The 25,771-nt window shown below is 38.6% G+C and overlaps 1 protein-coding gene across 8 annotated transcripts in view; it reads right to left on the bottom strand.

The window, feature by feature from the left end:
* The window catches only part of PPP1R12B (protein phosphatase 1 regulatory subunit 12B), a 223,580-nt gene that overhangs the window by 91,469 nt on the left and 106,340 nt on the right, over window positions 1-25,771 (bottom strand). For all 8 annotated transcript variants that reach the window (XM_057508114.1, XM_057508113.1, XM_057508118.1 and 5 more), the window contains 2 exons: window positions 1,796-1,886; window positions 1,032-1,235 (listed from right to left, as the gene is read on the bottom strand). In XM_057508114.1, the coding sequence (XP_057364097.1) occupies window positions 1,032-1,235; window positions 1,796-1,886 (295 nt within the window). The remainder of the gene's footprint in view (window positions 1-1,031; window positions 1,236-1,795; window positions 1,887-25,771) is intronic.

The raw sequence follows: 25,771 nt of genomic DNA on the forward strand, positions 1-25,771 counted from the left end.
ATTCAGTAAACAGGAGCTTTTAAACAGAAACTCAGTTTATGTGACCTAGCCATTCAGAGTTAGAGAAGGACAGAGATTCCTTTTTCCTATAGCTATGGTAACCATAAAATTTATCATCCCAACTGGGACACTCTGAGAATAAAAAGGAGAGTTATTGATAATCACATAGAGATAAAAGGTATAACTGGATCCATCTGAGGTAAGCTAGGAGTTATGTTCACCCTAAATATAACCCTATACCTTTGCCTACCAACTCCACTTGAGAAATGGAACGTAAGTCAAAATTCCCATCCCAACAGTGACATCTTGTGGCATGAGATTAAGGAGTGCTTTGTAAATAAGGTTTGCAAGAGTTTAGAGAAGACATCCTAATGGTCAAGAGAGGAAGCTCTGGAGCCAGATTGCCTATGTTTAAGTCCTTACTTACGCACTTCTTAGCTGTGTGAAATGCTGGGCAAGTTACTTAACCTCACTGTGACTCAATTTCCTCATATTTAAAACAGGAATAATAATATCTACCTCAGGTGGTTGTTTTGAGGATTAAATAAATACAGATGAAATAGTTAAAAGAATGCCTGGTATAAAACAGTCAATAAATGTGCTTATATTTCTATTTGTGTTTTATTATACTATGAACTTTCTTTTCAGAATAGAAAGACACATTCTTTAGTTAAAGAATAAACTTAGTTAACTAAACTTGTTGTAGTAATCATTTCACAGTATTTACATGTATCAAATCACAGTGTACACCTAAAGCTAATACAATGTTATATGTCAATCATATCTCAATAAAACTGGGAAAAAAATAAGCATTAGTTAACTCCCAGAAGAAAAAAATGATCACTTAAGGACCGATATCATCTGAATCCTTTTAGTCAAACAGGTTTGCCAACTAAAGACAGAGGTAAACAGTGTTTTCTACGAGCTGCCCACTGCGAAGCAGTACTGCATTTGAATTATCAGTGAGGAAGAGGTTCCCCACATTGATTTCCTTGCTTTTAGCACCAACATGACAGCAAAAGTGAGCTCACCTCCTCATCCAGACTCCCGCCCCAGGGCTGCCGGCCCTCCCCAGCTTCCTTTGCCAGGACTGCCGGGGGTTCATGCTTCTCGACGCCGCCCTCGAGCCCTTCTGTGTCTGCGGGCTGTTGGCTAGGCTGCTCCTGAGCTTGCCGCTCTGCCCTGGACCGGCTGAAAGTCCTTTCTGCCTCTTGAAGGTCCGTTAGGGTTACACCCTGGGAAAATATCACAAGGTCAGGGAAGTTTCACTCTAACTCTGGAATAACTCTTGATGAATGAGCGGGGAAACTTCCTTAAAGATCTAATAGTATCAACTTCTGGCCAGAGAAGACACTGAATTTGGGTTTTTGGCCACTGAATAATGCTGTTATGAACATCTGCACACAAGGTTTTGTGGATCTACGTTGTCATTTCTCTTGAGTATATACCTAAGAGTAGAATTGCTGGGTTATATGCTAACTCTATGTTTAACATTTTGAGGCACTGTAAAACTCTTCTTTAGGGTTTCTTAAGATATGATCCCTTAAGCAAAAGTGGAATGATGAGGCTTGGGGAAGGAAAGGAGATAAACCTGCTTTGGGCCTGAAGGAATATAAGCGAGAGTGGGTAGATGCAGCTATAAATTCATTTGATTCTATGTAATGTAAGATTTAACACAGTGAAAGCCTTTATTTTACTACAGTGGCTGGAATAAGGCACTCACTTATTTTTCAACTGTGCTTCCAATGGAAAGGTATATAAACAAAAGGACATTAAAAAGGGAGGTCACACTCACCTGAGTAGACCTTCGAGTCTGCCGAGCTTGTCTGGAGCGTGCTTTCCGCAAAGACTCTGCTTCCTCATCGCGTACAGGAGTCAGATAGGACCTGCAGAGAAAGTGCAGTATCAGAAGTAAGGCGTTTGCTGCAAGTATCTGAAGAGTGACAAGGTGCTTCCACACACGGACGTGGTTCTGCTCTCTAAGAATGAAGTCAGGCACTATCAAAATGACAGAAATGTTATCACTAAAAATTATAATCCAAGACATTACTTGTAAATGTATTACTGTTCATGCAGGATCATGTCACATGCAACTGAACACTTTATTTCCTCTTTTCCAATTCTTACAATTTTCATTTCTCTTCTTGCCTTAATTCTCTGGCTAGAACCCCCAGGACATGCTGAAAAAGAGCGATGACAGTAGGTTTCTGTGCTTTGTTCCTGTCTTCAGCAAGAAAGCTTTCAGCATTTTGTCACTGTGGTGTCTACTGTAAGATTTCTGTAAATACTTGTAAAATGAAAGCAATTCCTTGCCATTCCTATAGGAAGCAGGCTGTGTTTTGTTTTTTAATTATTAGTATGTGTTGAACTTTGTCACATGCTTTTCTTCCACATATACTGAGATTATAACTTTCCTTTTTTTTCTGTTAATGTGGTAAATCTCAGTGAATAATTTTTGAATGATAAAACTACACCAAATTTTGGGTATCAGCACAACCTGGTCATGACATATCCTTCTTATATAGATTCACTTAAAAAAAAATTGAACTGTTGTTGATGTACAATCTCGTATTTGTTTCAAATGTACAACACAGTGGTTCAATAGTTACCCCTATAATTAAATCCACACTGCCTCCAGTGCGGTTACTATCAACGTACAAAGATGTTATAGAATCAGTGGCTATATTCTCCATGCAATACTACCGTCCCCGTAATCAACTTATATTGACTGCGAATTATTGTGCTCCTTAATCCCCCTCAACCTCCCTTGCACCCACCCCAATGCCTTCTCCTTGGTAACCACTAGTCACTTAGTGTCTATGAGTCTACTGCTGTTTTACTATGTTTTGCTTTGTTTTAATATTCCACAAATAAGTGAAATCATATGGTATTTGTCTTTCTCTGCCTGGCTTATTTCAATGAGCATAATACCCTCTAGATCCATCCATGTTGTTGCAAATGGCAGGATTTCTTTTCTTTTTATGGATGAATAATATTCCATTGTGTATATGTACCACATCTTCTTTATCCATTCATCTACTGATGATGGACACCTGCGTTGTTTCCATATCTTGGATATTGCAAACAGTGTGGTGATAAACATAGGGATGCATATATCTTGTAGAATCAGGGATTTTGTTTTCTTTGGGTAAATTCCTAGAAGTGGAATTACTGGATAGAATGATATTTCTAATTTTAGCTTTTTGAGGAATCTCCATACTGCTTTCCACAGTGGCTCCACCAATTTACATTCCCACAAACAATGCAGGAGGGTTCTCTTTTCTCCACATCATTGCCTACAGTTTTTATTTCTTGTCTTTTGGATAGTGACCATTCTAACTGGTGTGAGGTGATATCTTATTGTGGTTTTGATTTGCATTTCCCTAGCGATTAGCAATGTGGAGCATCTTTTCATGTGCCTATTGGCCATTTGTATTTCTTCTTTGGAGAAGCATCTATTCAGGTCCTCCACCCATTTTTTAATCAGGTTATTTGCTTTTTGAGGTGTTAAGGCATATGAGCTCTTTGTATATTTTGGAAGTTAGCCCCTTATCAGATGAGTCATTTATGAATGTACTCTCCCATACTGTACCATGCCTTTTTGTTCTGCTGATGGTGTCCTTCGCTGTACAGAAACTTTTTAGTTTGATGTAATCCCACTTGTTCTTTTTGGGAAAAAACTGCTCATAATAATGTCAAGAGATTTTTGTCTATGTTTTCTTCTGAGAGCTTTGTCACTTCATGATTTACATTCAGGTCTTTGATCCATTTTGAGTATACTTTTGTGTATGGAGTTAGACAATAATTTAGTTTCATTCTCTTACTGAAAGCTGTCCAGTTTTCCCAACACCAGTTATTGAAGAGGCTGTCTTTCCCCATTGTATATTCATGACTCCTTTATCATATATGCATAGGTTTATATCTGGGCTCTCTATTCTGTTCCATTGATCTATGGGTCTGGTTTTGTGCCCATTCCAAACTGTTTTGATTACTGTCACTTTGTAGTAGACTTGAAGTCAGGGAGTGTAATCCCCTAGCTTTGTTCTTTCTCAGAATTTCTTTTACTATTTGGGCTTTTCTGGTTCCATATGAATTTTAGAACTATTTGTTCTAGCTCATTAAAAAAATGCTGTTGGCATTTTGATAAGGATTGCACTGAATCTGTAAATTGCTCTGGGCAGGATGGCCATTTTAACAATATTAATTCTTCTATCCATGAGCATGGCATACATTTCCATTTATTGATGTCTTCTTTAATTTCTCTGATGAGTGTCTTATAGTTTTCAGAGTATAGGTTTTGACCTCCTTGGTTAGGTTTATTCCTAGGTATTTTTTTTTAATGCAATTATAAATGTAGTTATTCTCCTGATTTCTTTTCCTACTAGTTCATTGTTAGTATATAGGAACACAACAGATTTCTGTGTATTAATTTTGTATCCTGCAACTTTCCTGAATCCAGTTATTAGTTCTAATAGCTTTTTTGGTGGAGTCTTTAGGGTTTTCTAGGTATATTATCATGTCATCTTCAAATAGTGACAGCTTAACTTCTTTCTTACCAATTTGGATGCCTTTAACTCTTTGTGGTATCTGAATGCCATGGCTAAGACCTCCAATACTATTTGAATAAAAGTGGTGAGAATGGTCATCCTTGTCTTGTTCCTGATCTTAGAGGAAAAACTTTCAGCTTTCTGCTATTAAGTATGATTTTGGCTGTGGGTTTGTCACATATGGCCTTTATTACTTTGAGGTACATACCCTTTATACCCATTTTGTTGATAGCTTTTAGCATGAATGGATGCTGAATTTTGTCAAATGCTCTTTCGGCACCTATTGAGATGATCATGTAGTTTTTATCCTTTTTGTTAATGGAGTATATGATATTGATTTATTGATGAATATTGTACCATCCTTGCATCCCTGGAATAAATCCCACTTGGTCATTATGGATGATCTTTTTGATGTATTTTTAAATTCAGTTTGCTAATATTTTGCATCTATGTTTATCAGGAATATTGATCTTTAATTATCTTTTTTTTGTGCTGTCTTTGCCTCATTTTGGTATTAGAGTGATGCTGGCCTCAGAATGAGTTTGGAAGTATTCCCTCCTCTTCTACCTTTTGGAATACTTTAAGGATGGGTATGAGCACTTCTTTAAATGTTCGGTAGAAATCAGCTGTGATTTCTACTGTGAAAAACAGTAGGAATGTTTTTCTAAAGTCTACATGGAATGTTCTCCAGAACATATCACATACTAAGCCACAAAAAGAGCCTCAGTGAATTAAAAAAGATTGAAATTGTATCAAGCAGCTTCTCAGACAACAATGGTATGAAACTAGAAATAAATAAATTACACAAAACAAAAAAGCCTACAAGCACCCATAGGCTAAACAACATGCTTCCAGCTGGACCTGGAGTTTTGTTTTCCGAGAGTTTTTTGATTACCAGTTCACTTTCATTGCTGGTAATTGGTCTGTTCAGAGTTTTTTCTGTTTCTTCTCAGGTCACTCTTAGAAGGTTGTACTTTTCTAGAAAGTTGCCCATTTCTTCTAGGTTGTCCAATTTATTGGCATATAATTTTTCATAGTATTCTCTAACAATTCTTTGTATTTCTGTGGCATCCACTGATTATTCCTTCTTCATTTCTGATTTTGTGTACTCTCTTTTTTTCTTGGTAAATCTATTTTGTTTAATTTCTCAAAGAACCAGCACCTGCTTTTATTGACTTTTTTCCATTGTTTCATTCTCCTCTATTTTATTTATTTCTGCTCTGATCTTTATTATGTCCCTCCTTCTATTAACTTTGGGATTCATTTGTTCTTCATTTTCTAGTTTCTTGAATTGTGAGTTTAGACTGTTTATTTGGAATTGTTCTTGTTTCTTGAGGCAGGCCTGTATTGGTATGTACTTCCAACTTAGAACTGCCTTCACAATGTCCCACAGATTTTGGGCTGTTGAATTTTTGTTTTCATTTGTCTCCATGTATTGCTTGATTTCTGTTTATTTTGTTCATTGGTCCACTGATTATTTAGAAGCACGTTGTTTAGCCTATGGGTGCTTGTAGCCTTTTTTGTTTTGTGTAATTTATTTCTAGTTTCATACCATTGTGGTCTGAGAAGCTGCTTGATACAATTTCAATCTTCTTTAATTTACTGAGGCTCTTTTTGTGGCTTAGTATGTGATATGTTCTGGAGAACATTCCATGTAGACTTTAGAAAAACATTCCTACTGTTTTTGGGCAGAATGTTCTGTAGATACCTGTTAAGTCCATGTAATATATTGTTCAGTGCCTCTGTTTCCTTATTTATTTTCTGTCTGGTTGATCTATTGATGTGTGTGGTATGTTAAAAGTCTCCTAAAATGAATGTGCTGCAATCTATTTCCCCCTTTGTTAGTATTTGTTTTACATATTTAGGTGCTCCTATATTGGGTGCATAGATATTTATAATGGTTATACCCTCTTGTGGGACTGACCCCTTTATCACTATGTAATGTCCTTGACTCTTGTTAACAACTTCCTTTGTTTTGAAATCTATTTTGTCTGATATAAATACCATTACTTCTGCTTTTTTCTCCCTATTATTTGCATGAAATATCTTTTCCATCCCTTCACTTTTAGTCTGAGTATGTCACTGGGTCTGAAATGTTTGTAGGCAGCATACAGATGGGTCTTTGTTTCTTTATCCATTCTGCCACTCTATGTTTTTCAATAATTACATTTAAGGTAATTATTGATAAATACTTATTGCTACTTTATTGTTTTTTGGTTGTTTTTTATAGCTCCTCTCTGTTCCTTTCTTCCTCTCTTATACTCTTCTCTTATTATTTGATGGGTTTCTTTAGCGTTGTGATTAGATTTCTCTTTAAAAATTTTTTTGTGTATCTAGGCTTTAGTTTTGTCATTACCAAAGGTTCCTTCCTATGTAACAGTCTATATTAAGTTGCTGATTACTCTACTTCAAACACAATTTAAAGGTGCTTTTTTTTTCCTTCTTCCTCCTCCACACTTTATTAGATGTTATCATCTGCACTTTCTGTGTATCCCTTGACTGAGTTTGTGTATAGTTGATTTTCTTTTAATTTCATACTTGCTTGGTGAGTAATTGGTCTACTGCCTTTACTATGGATTTATTTTCACCGGTGAAAGCTATTTAGCCTTAGGAATATTTCCATCTACAGCAGTCCCTTTAGTATATCCCTTAAGGCTGGCTTACTGCTGATGAATCCCTTCAACTTTTGTTTACCTGGAAATTGTTTAGTCTTTGCTTCAAATTTCAGTGATCATCTTGCCAGGTACAGGATTATTGGTTGGAGGTCCTTTTGTTTCTGTACATTAAATATTTCATGCCACTCCCTTCCGATATGTAAAGTTTCTTCTGAGAAGTCTGCTGATAGCCTGATGGGGTTTTCTAAGTAATCTTTTTTCTTTGGCTGCTTTCAATACTTTCTCCTTATCCTTGATTTTTGCCATTTTAATTATATGTCTTGGTGTTGTCTTCCTGGGGTCCCTTTTGTTAGGGGTTCTCTGAGTTTCCATGACCTGAATGTCTATATCCTTCCCTATATTGGGGAAGTTTTCAACAATTGTTTCCTCAGAGACTTTCTATCCTTTGTCTCTTCTCCTTCTGGTATCCCTATTACATGAATATTGTTTCATTTGGATTGGCACACAGCTTTCTTATCATTCTTTCATTCCTAGAGATCCTTTTATTTCTCTGTTCCTCAGATTCATTGTGTTCCTGATCCCTAATTTCCATCTTATTGACTCTCTCCTCTACTTGCAGTAATCTACCCTTAAATCCCTACATTGTATGTATCATTTCAGTTACTGTATTCTTCAGCTCTGAGTGGCTCTTTCTCAGCTCTTCTGTCTCCTTGTTGAAGTCCTCCCTGACATCTTGAATATTTTTCTGTAAATCATTAGCATGTTTATGACTTTTACTTTGAAATCTTCATCAGAAAGATTGGTGATCTCTGTTTCATTTAGCCCTCTTTCTGATGTCTTGTACTGTAGTTTTGTTAGGAATATATTCATTTGCCTCTTCATTTTTTCAGAGTTTCAGAGTTTTGTCCTTTGTATTAAATGGATCTGTTATGCTTCCTGGCCTATAAAGGAATAGCTTTATGAAGGAGGCATCCTATGGTTCCCAGAAGTTTAAGACTCTTTCCTCTCCAGTGTCTGGTTCTACTTTGTAGGAGCCCCAGTTGCCACTGGTGTGCAGTGGGCAGGGCCACCTTTCTGTCTACTGGTAGTGGTCTGAGTCTCCAGCATGGGCAGATTGCCTCAGCTGTCTTTGTAATCTGAGCAGAGGCCTCTGCTGGGATCGCTGTTCGTGGGGCTGACTTCTGCCTGCCCTGCAGCAATGGTGGGGTTGCAGGGTTAATGGGGTGGTCAGGCCAGTTGTGAGGCTCTGAGGCAGGGCAGGATGAGCAGCACTGGGCTTGGACACCTCTGGGAAGGAAGGAGCTCTCTGGGTTGGCTCCTGCAGACTCCTCCCCAGTTGGGCTGAAATGGGGCCAGAAAAGCTGGAAAAGTCTCCCTCTGCCTGCAGAGGCAGAAAAGTCTGATGCTGCTGTTGGGCTGAGTGGGTTAGCTCACTGGTGGTACGCACAAGGAGGTGGCTCAGGGCTGTGATGCCATTGAGGGGGCTGGACTGTCTGGAGCTCCCAAGAGTTCTCGACCTACTGTACCAAGGGAGGGCTGGGGAGGTATTGTCCACTTTCCCTTTCTCCCGAGCAGAGAGTTCTGTCCAACTTGGCCCTCTGGTAGCCCTCCCACTGCTGTCAAGTCTTTCAAGCTGCTGCCTCTGCTTTAGGTCTCAGTTGGACTGGTGGTTTATGCCTGTCCTCCACAAGTGGCTGGACTCTCAGTCTCCCTGAGTGTTCCAGCTGTCCAGCCCCGCTAATCACCAGAACCCAATGCAATGTGGGCGTGCGCTCCTGGAGCAGATCTCCAGGGCCAGATGTGCAGCGTCTGGGCTCCTACCCCCTCCCCACTCCGTTCCTCTTTCTCCTGCCTGTAGGCTGGGGTTGGGGGAGGGCTTGGGTCCTACTTCGTCACTGCTCTGCCACTTTACCCTTCTCCATGAGGTCTTCTCTTCTTCCCCAGGTGTAGGGGGTCTGTTCTGCAGTCTTCAGGTCGTTTTCACATTTAGTCGTATTTGCTGTATTTTCCTGTTATGTTTTTGTGAGGAGGTTTCATCTTGCCTTCCTACTCTGTCATCTTTTTCTTCACCCCTCTATACCTACTTTTACATAGATTAATTACTGTTGAGCTTAGGATTTCTCCATGCATGTTAATGAGAGAAAATGGCCTGTAATTTTCCCTTCTTATAATAACCTGGCCAAGTCTAGGAATTAAGGTTATAAGTTTGGAAGTGTTTTCCCCTTGTCTATTTCCTGTAAGATTTTATATAAGATTGGGGTTATTTCCTCCTTAAATAAGTGTACCAATGAAGCCATCTGGGTTTAGAGGGTCCTTTATGGGAAAGTTTTAAATAAGGATTTCAATTATTTTAACAGATTTAGGCCTATTCAGACTTTCTGTTTTGTTATTGTTTTTAGAAGAACTTCATAGTTCCACACTTAGTGGTACAAAATTGTTCACAATATCCTTATAGTATATTTTAATTGTTATTTTAATAACAGCAATGGTTCTCAAATTTTGTGGTATCAGGACTCTTTTACATTTTTAAAAATTACTGAGCACCCCCAAGAGCTTTTGTTTATGTGGGATATTTCCATTAACATTTACCTTACTAAAATTAAAATGGAGAAATTTAAAAAGTATGCATTTATTTAATTTAAAAATAACAGCCCTGTTACATGTTCATATCAATAACTTACCTTTTTTGAAAAACAGCTATATTTTCCAAATCAAATTTAATAAGTGGGATTGTTTTACATTTTTATGAATTTCTTTAATGTTGGCTTCACAGAAAACAGCTAGATTTCCATAAATCCTCTGCATTCAATGTTGCAATATATCGTTTTAGTTAAATTATGTAAATAATACACAGTCCCTTAGAGTATGAGTTGGAAAAGCAAGGAGTATTACAATAGTCTTTTCAGATAATTATGCATATTCTGCTTTGATACTATTCCAAAACAGAAGTGGTAGTTTCTTAAGGATTAGTTGCAATGTGGAATTTGAAATCATGCTAATAGACTTTTCATATTCTGTGATATTGAAATCCATTGGTCTATCTTGCACTTTGAATAGATCTTCTTGCCCACTGCTTGATTTTAGATCACCATGCATTGGTCATTTAGAAAACATTGTTGCAGATCTTACAAATGTTGACACATTTCATTATATAATACTAATTTTATAAATCAGATTCTTTAACATAAGGGGCAAGCTCCTTGACATTGGTTTTGGCTATGATTTCTTGGATTTGACAACAAAAGAAAAGGGAACAAAAGCAAAAATAAATATGTGGGACAATGTCAAGCGGGAAGGCTGCACAGCAAAGGAAACCATCAACAAAATGAAAAGGCAACCTACAGACTGGAGAAAATACTGGGAAATCATGTATGTAACAAGGGGTTAACATCCAAAATAGATAGAGAACTCATACAACTCAATAGAAAAAAAATCCAATTAAAAATAAGCAGAGGGACTGAACATTTTTCCAAAAAGACATACAAATGGCCAACAGGTACATGAAAAGGTGCTTAGCATCAGTAACCCTCAGGGAAATGCAAATCAAAACCACAAAGATATATCACTTCACACCTGTTAGCATGGCTATTACCAAAAAGAGAAGAAATAACAAGCATTGATGAGGATGTGGAGAAAAGGGAACCCTTGTGCAATGTTGGTGGAAAAAAATTTGTGTAGCCACTTTATCTCACTTATATGTAGAGTCTAAAAAAAAATCAAACCTATAGGTATAGATAAGAGATTTGTGGTTGACAGAGCTGGGGGTTGGATAGTTAGCAAAGCAGGTGAAGGTGGTTAAAAGGTAAAAACTTTCAGCTATAAGATGAGTAAGTCCTGGGGATGTAATGCACAGCATGGTGACTACGGTTAACAATATGTATTGTATATTCGAAAGGTGCTAAGAGAGTAAACCTTAGAAGTTCTTATCATAAGGACATAAAATTTGTAACTATGTATAATGATGGATGTTACAAAGCTTACTGTAGTGATCATTTTGTAATATATTTATTAAATCATGTACATCTCAAACTAAAACAATGTTCTATATGTTAATTGTAGTGCAATAAAAAATAATAAAAATGAAGCATAATCCCCCACTGACATTCTTTAATATCATCTTTGATCTTAGAAAAGTCTTTATATATTAGGAAGCAGTCAATAATATTTCAGGGGCAGATAAAAGCTTTCCAAAATTCTGATTTCTGCTTGAAATTAAAAACTTTATAACTGGCAACAAATACGTGAAATAACAGGCTCACTGTGTTCATTTTTAAGAAAATGTCTGCCAGATACTCAAGTCTGAATAACCATAGTTTGACCAGTCATTCTTTCAAGTAAAAATGGTGTTTCATGAAAAGAGTGGCTAATTCCTATCTTCTCCTCTTCTGGGACTCCAATTATACTTATGTTAAGCCTTATTAGCTGTTTTCAATTTATTTATTATGTTTCTTATTTTCCATCCTTTTATCTGTCTGGGTTTCATTCTACATATATTCTACTGTCCAATCTAGTTAGCTCACTAATCCTCTCTTCAGCTGGCCTACTATAAACAAACCAGTCAAATTTCTTAATTCCATTATTTTATTTTTGAGTTCTAGAATTTCCATTTGATCCTTTTATATATATTGCAGTTCTGTGGAAATTCTCCATCTTCTATTTTCTTGAACATATTAACCATAATTATTTTAAAGTCCATGTCTGGTAATATTAATATGTGGATCTTTTTTTTTTTCCTCTTAGTCTTTTGGCAAATCAGTTCTTATTTCTTGGAGTGTGTGGTAATTTTTTAACCAATGCCAGGCATTTTTAATGAAAACATGTAGTAATAACTTACAGCTCTGGAAGATGTCATCCTCCAAAGAGGATATTCTTTTCCTTTGGCAGATAAGCTAAAGAAGTGGTTCTCAAACTTTCACTTGCATCAGAACCACTTGGAGGGCTTGTGAAACTAGGCTCTAGCTCCATAAGTCCTGATTCAGAGGGTCTGGAGTGGGGTCTGAGAATTTGCATTTCTAATTAGTTAATTAATTCTCAGGTGATGCTTCTAATCTGGAGACTATACTTTGAGAACGACAGGACCAAGACAAATCACTTTAATCCACATTAAGATTGAGCGGACTGAAGCTAGGTTTCAGTCTTTGCAAAAGCTGGTCTATTTATGGTAAGCCCTTACTTGTAGAATGTAGCCTCTCCGTGGTCCCAGATCAAACTCTGGGGTGTCTACTGGGGTTCCTATTCCTGAATTCCAAGTTTTGTTCTCTCAGTTCCATGAGACTACTGAAAATATTGCCCAGTTTCTTAGCCACTGCTTTACTAATCAGCAAATACCTCAAGGGGAAAAGCATAGCCACCAAGATCTTGATCCAAGTCCTCACCTCCTTAATAACTTTCCAATACCTTTAAAGATATGTATTTTTTTTTACTTACCTAGTTTTGCTAGCTATTCTCAGTGGGAGAGTTTGTCTAATACAAGAAATGTCATAGCTTGAAGCAGAAGTACTCAACCAGGCACATTTTAATAGTCATATTTTTTTCCCTCAATGTGGATTAGTACATTGGAATTCTGATATATGTATCAAGCTATTGTAAGTTTGAGTTCTGCCTTAATATATTACTCTCCTCTGGGTGAACTGAAAAAAATTAAGTCCCAAAACTTGAAATGATATGAACTAGACCTTCAAATTGGTGACCACACTGAGGACTAACCCCCCATGAAATCCTGTCTGGGTACCAACCAGTTTACTCATATATCATTTCTTCCTGAAAAACATATTGAGCATTACTACTATACTTAATTCTTGACTGTTAGCTCTTCTTTGCCTACGAGATAGAATCCATAGTGAAAGAAAGAGCTTCAAAGAGACTTCTCCCACTGCCTACACTGGAGAGTTTTACTGAATGAGAAATAGAGCTAGTTAAAACAGATTTAGCAGGTAAAATCAAGAAGTTTTACCTGACTTGGAGTCTAAAATATTTGAAATAATACATGATTTCCATGTAAAAAATTAGAAACAGACAAAAAGTGAAAATAAAAATAAACTGAAATTCCACCATGTGAAGATAACCCTATTTTTATTCTATTACATGTATGTCTAGATTTTCATCTATGTATGTATCCTATATAACTATATAGTATTGGTTTATTTTTTTAAGTGAATATCATGTATACTATTTTGTAATGTGTGTCAACACATTTTTTTGTTTTTGTTTTTTTAATATTTAAGTTGTAAGAAAAATCGATGAATACAAAACCCAGAAAACATAGTACATGAATTTGTAAATATTTTTGAGGAAGGATAGAACATTTCCACTCATTTTTCTTTATCTAGATGTGGATCCCAAGGTTTACAGAAGTGAGGCACCCCCCCCTTATGGTTGCCATGAGCACATACTGTTTTCAGTAGAGCCTAGGTCCTTATACTTTCTAAAGTTCAGACCAGGGAATGAGCAAACTATGGTCCTTGATCCAAACCTGGCCTGCCACATTTCTGTAAAGTCTTATCCAACTATAGCAGCAGAGTTTAATATTTGTGATGGAGATCAAGTGGCCTGCAAAGCCTAAAGTGTTCACTGTCTGACCCTTTAAAGAAAAAAACTGGCGACTTCTACACCAGACCAAACCCACATTCCACACACCTGGCTCTTTCTGAGAAGCATTTGAGTCATCCATGAATCTGACTGCTACATGCTTCTTCACTGCTAGGAAAACAAGACAGGTCTGGGCTCACAAAATAGTACAAGAGAAAGTATAATGGAAGCCATGGCTTTACATATGTTCTTGGCCTTCTGGCATCTGGATAAAACTAGGCTTATATCCCTAATTCAGTGGCATAGGAAGGAATACCAAAGTCCTTTGATTACTATATCTGTCTATATGTTTAAAGAGGACAGAAAATATTTTTCTTTGTATTTGCTGTGACTTTGAGGTTATATAATCGCTGGAATTCAAATAATTATAGTAAATTAAGCGTGACTACACAAAATAATTTGTTCTCTGTGCCCCTTTATATACTATAGATGGAATAATTTTGTATTAAGAAGTTGGGCAAAATGCCTAGCAATTCACCAGTGCACATGAAGGAAGTCACAATAAATAATAATAAAAGACCGAAATTATCTCCTGACAAGTATGGTGTAGTGATAAACTAACCTGGCATGGGAGAATTAGATCCCCTGGGTTTGTCCCCTGGCTCCTCAACTTCCTGGCTAGGTGATCTCAGATAAAATACTTAAGCACTCTAAACCCAAGTTTCTTATACAATGAAGATATTAACAGCTGCAATATATATTAGTAGATATTAATAGGGTTGTTGTGAAGACTACATGAAAGCCCATATAAAGCACTTACAACACTACTTGGCACACAGTTAGTGCTCAGTACAGGTGGCTGCACTCACCACGTCCCCACCACTCCTCCTTCTCCACTATTTCCACACCACATTAAAAACTCAGTGCCAGTAATTTGGAAAAAAAGAAAGGTTGAGTGCACTTTTATATCCAACCCATCTAGTCTAATAAAAGAGTTTCCCTTAATTATTTTTACTGGAAAAGGAAAATTAATTTGGAAGAGGTCTTAATTCCCTTGAAAATATTCTCCATGAAGGTTCAAAGGGCTATGTAAGTAAAATACAATTACTTTAAGTAAGAGCATGCAAGAGAAATAACCATGATTTCCAAGAACAAAGCTGTTTTACTTAAAATGATGAGAAAATTAAATTTTCATCCGAACCACCTATAGGAAATTTGTTTTTGAAAAAGCTTTAAGGGGCCCTACAATCTAAAATCTGTGAAGAGAGAAGAGCATGGGATGCAAATTCTGTGGTTCAGTAGAAAGAACATGGACCTGGGTTTTAGTTTCAGTTCTGCTATTAACTGCTTATCTGACCTTAAGAGAATCACTTAATCTCTTGAAATCCTAGCCTCTTCACTTATAAAATAAAGGGATAAGTCTGTAATTTTTATAAAGTCCCATCTTGCTTTACACCATATGAATCCACATTTATGCTGATTGTAAACAAATGGTCTCTAAGCCTTGTCACGAAAATATCTATTCACTGATTCCAGTCAGATCCTGAATTTCTTGTGTTCTACAGTCCAACAGAACTTTGTTGATGATGGAGAAGCTGTAGCCCTGCATAATCCAATATAGTAGCTAACTTAAATGGGCACATATTGAGCACTTAAATGTGCTAGTGTGATGGAGGAGCTAGATTTTTTATTTAGTTTTTAATTGATTTAAATATAAACAGTCTCTCATGGCTACTGACTACCACACTGAACAGCACAGCTCCAGAAGTCCTGAGAATACAATTAAGAGACATATTAAGTCCTCTCCTTAAACCTGAAAAACAGTTTCAGCTCATATAACATAAACCTAACAGAATGCATTTTGTTAGCCAGGTAATAAAATCAATATTTTGTAATATTGATTTTATTTTCTTCTCAAAGAAAAAGTTCTCATTTTTCTTCCATGCTTCTCAGAGGCATTATTATTGGCACTTTAAGTTGTACGAGGAAGTGCTGGGGCTCCTGCCTTTAAGATATTTATAGATACAGCAAATAGGAACAAGCGCACGGTCGCAGCACACTTCAGAGCTACTTTTTGCTTAACTGCAGCATTTACGCTCTGCTATCCCCATACACCTTACCCTGTATACCACCCTACTTTCCCTCTGCACCCTTTGACAAAGAGAGCTCCAAGAAAACAGACCGTTACCTCCTTGCAAAGGCCTGCATAGCAGAATGAAGGTCAGAAGATGTGTGGAGACGAACACCAAGAAAGGTAAGTGGCTGCTGGGAAAGACTGCAGTCGCAGCACTGGTCTCCCCTGGAAACTAGAAAAGGCTTGCACTCCCACTGCTATCCAGCCAGCCAGAGGCAAAGCTTGTAATTTGCTAAGAAGCTGATACTAAAAAGGAGGAGGAGAAGGAAGGGGAGGAGAAAAGGGGAGGAAGGCAAAATCTCGGGGCTAAGCAGAGCCGATGCTCCTAATAGTTCCCAAAATACCTTTCCATTAGATGCATATTTTATACACTGTACCAACCCAATCAATACTACCTCCCATTTCACAGAGAGGGGAGGGGGAGGAATTCTCCTTCATGTGAAAGAAGGCAGAGCAGGAGAGATGCGGCATTCTCATTCTGGATATTATTTCATCTGCCCTTGGGTTACCCGAGCTGCTGCATCTGACCAAGTGAGCTGTAAACGCTGCCCCGCTAGAGGCTCAGACCCAGCCAACTGGCAAATGGCAACAGAGAGATAAATAAAAAAGAAACACATGACAGGCAAATGCAGGGACAAATTTCAGATGTGGCATAAATGGGTTAAAGCTAAATAGAGGGAGGCTGTAAGTACTGCTCAATTTGATAAGCTAACTTCAGTTCAGGAAGACTTCTACATCTAATATGTGTCACATATTAGGATATGGTCTGATTTCATAGTTTAGAGACAACTGTATTCAAATGCTCATGTGTGATATCATCCTCTCTAATTCAACACTGAGATCAGAGCTGAAGCCTAAGCAAGGAACCAAAGTTACAAGTGCACTAAATGGAGTAATTTTTTTTTAATGGGGAGGAATTTCCTTTAGCTAAACTAAGCATCTCCAGAATCCTCTGGACGAGTAGTTCTCAAAAGGGGACAATTTTGCTCCCCAGGGGGCAATGACAAAGGATTATCTGGCCCAAAATGTTAATAGTGATGAGTTTGCGGGGTTTACAAACTTTTTCTGTAAAGGGCCAGATAACAAATCTTTTATCTTTGCAGAACTACTCAACAAGTCTGTGGTAGTGCCAAAGCAGCCGTAAGTGATGCGCAGAATGGTGAGTCCAGGTGCCATGCTACAGCAGCGCCACTGGGCACCTGCCACAGAGACCGTCCGGCCCACAAAGCCACCACTGTTTACTGCCGGGCCTTTTAAAGAAAAAGTTTGCTGATTCTCCTATTTACAATAGCCAAGATATGGAAGCAACCTAAGTTTCCATCAGTAGATGAATGGATAAAGAAGATGTGGTACATACACACAATGGAATATCATTCAGCCGTAAGAAGAAAACAAATTCTACCATTTGCAGCAACATGGATGGAGCTAGAGGGTATTATGCTCAGTGAAATAAGCCAGGCAGAATAAAGCAAGTACCAAATGACTTCACTCATTTGTGGAGTACAACAACAAAGCAAAACTCAAGGAATAAAACAGCAGCAGACTCACAGACTCCAAGAAGGAACTAGTGGTTACCAAAGGGGAGGGGTTGGGAGGGTGGGTGGGGAGGGAGGGAGGGAAAGGGGATTGAGGGGCATTATGCACATAATGCAGGGGGGTCATGGGGAAGGCAGTATGACACAGAGAAGACAAGTAGTGACTATAGCATCTTACTACACTGATGGACAGTGACTGCAATGGGGTGTGTGTGTGAGACTTGATAATATGGGTGAATGCTGTAACCACAATGTTGCTCATGTGAAACCTTTATAAGATTGTATATCAATGATATGTTAATAAAAAAAATTTCATAACTAAATACTCTGTAAATGTTTTACCATGTTGCTTTTTAAGAAACAGTTTTGTTTATATCATGTTTAAGATAGAAAAGAATGTGAACTTTCTGTAGAATAAAATCAATTCATCATTTGTTTAAAAAAAAGATTTTTCTTTCCTGATTCTCTGTCTAGACTCTGAACTTACACAGAGCCAAACTGCCACTCAGAGAGCTCCTTCTGCTTTTTAGACTAGGTGAGTCTGGTGTTCCAGTGACCAACCTTGGGTAAGTACTGGACCTTCCTGAATTCTTGTACTTCTGAGCATTTGTTCCATTAAAAACACTCTGGCTTTAAGTGCCAAAGCCACCTCCACAAGAACCTTTTACTTCTTTAGGTCATGCTACAGTCCACTGGGGAGAGCAGGTGCTGCAGGTGCCAAAAATGGCAGATTCAAGCACCAAAACGGCCGGTGAGTGCCGCTTCATTTCATACCCACAGGCTGCAGCACCTGTCCCAGGTATTCAGGCATCTACCACTGACTACACAACAAACCAGACAGCTCAGCACCACCACTGAATTTTTTTAAACAAGAAAATCCAAGAAAGTCAACACACAAAATATTCATGGAAATAATCCAAATCTCAAACAATAGCAGGAATAGTTAAATTATGGAACATCCACATGACAGGATACTGTATAAACAGTAGAAGACAAACTAAAAACTAGTGCAGTATGTAACTTGCAAAATATTAGTATCTCAAATATGTAAACAACTTACACCAATTAAAAAAGGACTAAAAACCCAATAGAAAAAAAAATCAGCAAAATGTAATTGGGGAAGTTACAAAATAGGAAACTTGAAAAGCCTATAAACGTAAGAGAAAATGTTCAGCTCCACTAGTAATCATAACATACAAATAAAAACAAGGAGAAACTACTTCACCTTCCTGAGATTTGCAAAAACAAAAAACACTGACATTATCAAGCATGACATTAGTTGCAGAGAACTAGAAACTCTCACACACTGCTCACGGCAGGCAGGAATGTGGCATTCTCAATGAAAGACACACTCACTCTTTAGATCCAGAAATTCCATTTGGAAATAAATACCCTTGAGAAACTTACACATTTGCATACAGAAACATGAACAAGAATGTACACAGCAACATAATTAAATTAGCAAAAGAAAGAAAAAAGAAATCATCTAAATGTCTGTTAGTAGAAAAAACACAAAACCAAACTTGTATAGTCACACAATGGACTAAAATAAGCTTTGAAAATGAACAAACAGAATGCTAAGTGAAATCAGCAAGTTTCCAAATGATGTGACAGAATAATACAATTCATATAAAGAATAATAACACGTGAAAGTGTTATATAAAGTAATAACAACTAATAAAAATTTGAGGATGAAACACCAAATTCAGGCAGGCAGTAACCACCTCCAAAGAGGGGGTTACAACCGAGGAGACATACACAGGGGCTTAAGCTATGTTTTCATATTTAATTAAAAAAAAATAGAGGCCAATACAGCAGGAAACCAGGGTTTGATCAAGCTGGAAAAACGATGTCTTAGGTGTTTCCAATATTTTTAAAGAATATTTTCAAAAGAAAAAACTATATACAGTGTGATCTCAAAATAAAAATAGCATACAAAAACACAGAGAAGACAAGTAGTGATTTTATAGCATCTTACTACACTGATGGACAGTGACTGTGAAGGGGTATATGGGGGGGATTTGGTGAAGGGAGGAGCCTAGTAACCATAATGTCCTTCATGTAATTGTAGATTAATGATACCAAAAAAAAAAATAGCATACAAAGATGTTAGCAAGGGTACTGCTGAGTGGTGAAATCATGGATAACTCTTATTTTCTACTTAAAATATGCATATTGTGGAAAGTTCTGTAAACTTTAAGATTCCATGCTGCGAAGATGGTTGCTAACACAGGGTTGTTAGACATGGTAAGGCGTACAGATGCCTCTGCAGTCCACGTGGAGGGAGGCACTGCCCTGCGGCGGGTGGTGACGCAGAGGGCACACGCACTCTGTAGGAGATGCTAAATACCAGAATGTGGGAAAACAAAACATGAAAATGCCCTGTAGGATGCCCACTCTCTCCACTGTTATTTAACATAGTACTGGAGGTCCTAGCCACGGCAATCAGACAAAATAAAGAAATACAAGGAATCCAGATTGGTAAAGAAGAAGTTAAACTGTCACTATTTGCAGATGACATGATACTGTACATAAAAAACCCTAAAGACTCCACCCCAAAACTACTAGAACTGATATCGGAATACAGCAAAGTTGCAGGATACAAAATCAACACACAGAAATCTGTGGCTTTCCTATATACTAACAATGAACCAACAGAAAGAGAAATCAGGAAAACAACTCCATTCACAATTGCATCAAAAAAAAATAAAATACCTAGGAATAAACCTAACCAAAGAAGTGAAAGACTTATACTCTGAAAACTATAAGTCACTCTTAAGAGAAATTAAAGGGGACACTAACAGATGGAAACTCATCCCATGCTTGTGGCTAGGAAGAATTAATATCGTCAAAATGGCCATCCTGCCCAAAGCAATATACAGATTTGATGCAATCCCTATGAAACTATCAGCAACATTCTTCAATGAACTGGAACAAATAATTCAAAAATTCATATGGAAACACCAAAGACCCCGAATAGCCAAAGCAATCCTGAGAAAGAAGAATAAAGTAGGGGGGATCTCACTCCCCAACTTCAAGCTCTACTATAAAGCCATAGTAATCAAGACAATTTGGTACTGGCACAAGAGCAGAGCCACAGACCAATGGAACAGACTAGAGAATCCAGACATTAACCCAGACATATATGGTCAATTAATATTTGATAAAGGAGCCATGGACATACAATGGCGAAATGACAGTCTCTTCAACAGGTGGTGCTGGCAAAACTGGACAGCTACATGTAGGAGAATGAAACTGGACCATTGTCTAACCCCATATACAAAAGTAAACTCAAAATGGATCAAAGACCTGAATGTAAGTCATGAAACCATTAAACTCTTGGAAGAAAACATAGGCAAAAACCTCTTAGACATAAACATGAGTGACCTCTTCTTGAACATATCTCCCCGGGCAAGGAAAACAACAGCAAAAATGAGTAAGTGGGACTATATTAAGCTGAAAAGCTTCTGTACAGCAAAAGACACCATCAATAGAACAAGAAGGATCCCTACAGTATGGGAGAATATATTTGAAAATGACACATCCGATAAAGGCTTGACGTCCAGAATATATAAGGAGCTCTCACGCCTCAACAAACAAAAAACAAATAACCCAATTAAAAAATGGGCAGAGGAACTGAACAGACAGTTCTCCAAAAAAGAAATACAGATGGCCAACAGACACATGAAAAGATGCTCCACATCGCTAATTATCAGAGAAATGCAAATTAAAACTACAATGAGGTATCACCTCACACCAGTAAGGATGGCTGCCATCCAAAAGACAAACAACAACAAATGTTGGCGAGGCTGTGGAGAAAGGGGAACCCTCCTACACTGCTGGTGGGAATGTAAGTTAGTTCAACCATTGTGGAAAGCAGTATGGAGGTACATCAAAATGCTCAAAACAGACTTACCATTTGACCCAGGAATTGCACTCCTAGGAATTTACCCTAAGAATGCAGCAATCAAGTATGAGAAAGATCAGTGCACCCCTATGTTTATCGCAGCACTATTTACAATAGCCAAGAATTGGAAGCAACCTAAATGTCCATCGATAGATGAATGGATAAAGAAGATGTGGTACATATACACAATGGAATACTACTCAGCCATAAGAAAAGGGCAAATCCAATCATTTGCAGCAACATGGATGGAGCTGGAGGGTATTATGCTCAGTGAAACAAGCCAAGCGGAGAAAGAGAAATATCAAATGATTTCACTTATCTGTGGAATATAAGAACAAAGGAAAAACTGAAGGAACAAAACAGCACCAGAATCACAGAACTCAAGAATGGACTAACAGGTACCAAAGGGAAAGGGACTGGGGAGGATGGGTGGGTAGGGAGGGATAAGGGTGGGGGAGAAGTAGGGGGGTATTAAGATTAACATGCATGGGGTGGGGTAGGAGAAAAGGAAGGGCTGTACAACACAGAGAAGGCAAGTAGTGATTCTACAACATTTTGCTCTGCTGATGGACAGTGACTGTAAAGGGGTTTATAGGGGAGACCTGGTATAGGGGAGAGCCTAGTAAACATAATATTCGTCATGGAAGTGTAGATTAGTGATACCAAAAACAAAACAAAACAAAACAAAACAAAAAGGGCAGTTCCTGTGTGGTAACCTCCAATTAGTTCTACACAAGGGTACAAAGGGCATATAAAAGTGTAGGCAAAGGGTCTGTTTGCGTTTATACAGAAGATCAAAGCCTAATTGGGCTACCCCGAAAATGAACTAAGATATGATATGAAAGAGAACTTCCAACATCAGCACTCTCGGGAAGACTCATGACAGAAGATGATCATCAAAAAACCCCAACAAAGATCCATGCACTGCTACAGCTGTAGATGCACTCATCCCACCAGCTCCTGGACTTGCCATGGGAATGAAGGAGATATCTAAGCTGGCCTGTGCATACAGTAAAACAACAAATTTGACTGGATCTATACTGTTGGAACTCAACCAAGAATTAGGAGAAGTGCAAATTGTAGCGCTCCAAAATCTTACAACTACAGACTATTTACTGTTAAAAGAACATATGGCATGTGAACAGTCCCCAGGAATGGGTTGTTTTAATTTGTCTGATTTCTCTCAGACTGTTCAAGTTCAGTTGGACAATATCCACCATATCATAGATAGTTTTCACAAATGCCTAAGGTGCCTAACTGGTTTTCTTGGTTTCACTGGAGATGGCTGGTAATTACAGGTATGCTTTGGTTATGTAACTATACTCCTATTATGTTAATGTGTGTGCGCAATTTAAGTAGTAGCTTAAAACCTATACATGCTGAAGTTACTCTACAAGAAGATACGTCAAAGAAATAATCAATCTTCCCATGTTTTCTGCCGCCTGCTACTTCTATAGCTTTTCTTCTTCCTTCCTAATTACAACCCTTAAATAGAATTCGTGCCTCATATCAAATTTACCGAGTATCATAATTCTTCCAAGTGGTAAAGTTACCTCAAGACAAATGCTGGGCATAGAAGCTACAGGGCATAAATATGCAAAGAAATAAAAAGCTAACCATTTCAAACAATAAGGCTTCTCTCTCACTTACCAACTTTACATTTCCCTGTATGGCCCTGGAAGATGACTGGTTAGCCAGAGACGGGTAAGATTCCTCAAGGGAGGAACAACCTAAGACAGGCACAGTCGCAGGGGGGTCATCAGGTGAGAAATTGGGGATCAACAGAGGTGAGGCTTAGAACCTCACCCCCCCGTTCTGAGAGAAATCTTCTGCATACGTGGATGTTTTATTGCCCTTGTCTAGCTCGGATTAACACATAGTCTACAGGCACACACCTGATCATCTACATTTGCTCTCTTACAACACTAAACTATGTTTTCTACCTTTATCTTGTATCTACCTACCACTTCAGCATTTTATTAAAAATAATAATAATAGAGAAATGTGGTATCCACATATAAATCAAGCATAAAAACCAAATGAGTATTCATATTTGAACTGACTGTTTAGAGTTCATAATGCATGAGCAAAACCGAAAGTTTCTGTGATGACTGCCCTTGTACTGTTCACTATGTAACTTATTCATTATGTAAGAATTTGTTCTCCATGTAAGAACTTGTTTGTTATGCCTCAGAAGATTGGAGACTGACGAAAATTAGGCTTGGGGTGGATTAATGATTGTGCATTGAGCATTGACTCCCCTATACAGAATTTTATTGTCGTTAACAACCATTTGATCAATAAATATGAGAGATGCCCTCACAAAAAAAACAAAAACAAAAAACAAACAAACAAAAAAAAAAGGACAGACTTCCAATGGTAAAATAAATAAGTAACCGGGATGTAATGTATAGCATAAGGAATATAGTCAAGATATTGTAACAGCTTGGTAGGGTGATAGCTGGAACCTAGAATTATGTATATAAATGTTTTATCACTGTGTTGTACACTTGAAACTAATGTAATGTAATACTGTGTGTCAACTACCCTTCAATAAAAAATAATTATCTACAAAAAAAAAAAGAAAATGCCCTGTAGTCAGCCTCTGGACAGAGAGGGAGTGAGTCTCAAAGTCGGGGGAGGCAGCAAAAGGGGTTCTAGGCCGCGACCGCAGGGAGTCAGGAGCAGACCGGGGGTGGCAGCAGGCGGGCCCGGCGCACTGCCATCAGGGGACTCACAGGCTCCCCTGCTCTCCCAGCTCCAGAAGCCACTAGCACCACCTCCCTCAGGGAGAAAAGGGCACCTGGGAAGTAGCAAGAGCTCCCAAACCTGGGTTTTTAACCTTTACTGGACACTGATTTACTGCTAACCGTCAGATGAAAACCGCCATGTCTTCCCAGAAAAAAAGCACATATGCTAAAACAATTTTGCTGACAATTTCAGGGATTCCGGACTTTCTGAAACTCAGGTTAAGAGGGGAAGAGTGCTTAAAAACCTCCTTAAAGGACGTAAGTCAGATTTACCTTCACCTATAAAGTAGGACTAACACCTTCCCTGTCAAATTCACTACATGTCAGATGACTCAAATTCCTTTAATAGACACGCTGGCACTTTTTAGAAGTCACGTTTCCTGAGGAATAACTTACACAGCCCTGAAAAGCACACACAGGTCTGTGAGTTCCGACAGATGGGCGCCCTCCTGTGGCATCACCACTATCAGGACGCAGAGCACCCCTGTCACACCTCTAATTCTCAAGCTCCCCAACCCTAGCCTAATGGGACTGCTTTTTAATTACAGGAAAAACTTTAAAAACTCACTATGGAAGGAAGGCCTGATCTCCAGCAGGACCTTGTGGGGAAGCGGTACATATAAAGTAGTGATAATTAAAATTTAAGATAAAAATGCCATAAGGAGGAAGTGCTCTGGACAGGAGACCTGATCCTGTCTAAGGAGGTCAGGAATAGAACACCACAGTGGAGGCGACTGGAACAAAATTTAAAGAGAAAGGGAAGAAGCTTTCCAGAAAACAGGGGTGGGCTTGGGGTGGGGGACACAGACCCAACATTGCTCAGGTTGCCGTGCTTGGCTGTGAGCGGCAGAGTGAGCGGCCCAGACCTGCCTGGTGGGAAGATCACTAATGCAGCGCAGCCCGGGGTGGGCTGTGGGTCGGGGAGGGGACAGAAAGGCCAAGGGTCTCGTTAATGGAGGGCAGTGCAGACGGCGAGGAGAGGACGGGACTGAAGATTCCGGAGACCGACAGACAGGGCTCGGTGACGGGTAAGTCACTTTTTGGTGAGAAGAGGTTTCCAGTTTGATTTCCAAGTTTTTCAACTGGGTAACACTTTGCTAGACGTTAGCAAAGACTTTTAAAAATACATGAAAATATACAGATTTTTCTCTCTCTAGCCTTTTTGGGTCTTAGGGAGGGAGTGGTTTGGTTTATTTTTTATAAAATAAAGAAGACTTGGAAACTCTTAAAGAAATACTTTAGATAGATGAAGAAATAAGGGGGGGCCGGAAAATAATGGCCAGAAATGGCTATTGTGGGAGGCAACCAGAAGTCAAGCGTTGTTCTAAGAACTCTCTTTACATGCAGTATTGTGAGGTTCAGCAGAGAAATACACCCTGGGCTGGAAATACAGACATGAGTGATACGAAAAACACAGACCAGAGTGGGTGAGATCAGCTAGAAAGAGTCTGGAAAAGAGAAAAGAAGGAAGCCTGAGGAGCAATATATAAAGTGTTTGCAGACAGAAAAGGGCTAAAAAGGACACAAAGGAGGAGCAACCAGGAAGGCCGGAAGCGAGCCAGGAGGGAAGGGCAGAGCAGAGATTCAGGAAGGGAGCAGCAGACAGTACGAAGTGCTGCTGGACATTCAGGGTAAAAGATGAAGTGAGCAAGGGATCTGACAAGCAGGGGCGCGATTTCACCGGAGAGGCTAGTGGTGCAGACTTTCTATTTTAACAGAGTGAAGAGTGAACAGGAGGCGAGGAAGTGGATGAAG

Source organism: Manis pentadactyla, chromosome 9, assembly GCF_030020395.1.
Source record: "Manis pentadactyla isolate mManPen7 chromosome 9, mManPen7.hap1, whole genome shotgun sequence".
Taxonomy (NCBI): domain Eukaryota; kingdom Metazoa; phylum Chordata; class Mammalia; order Pholidota; family Manidae; genus Manis; species Manis pentadactyla.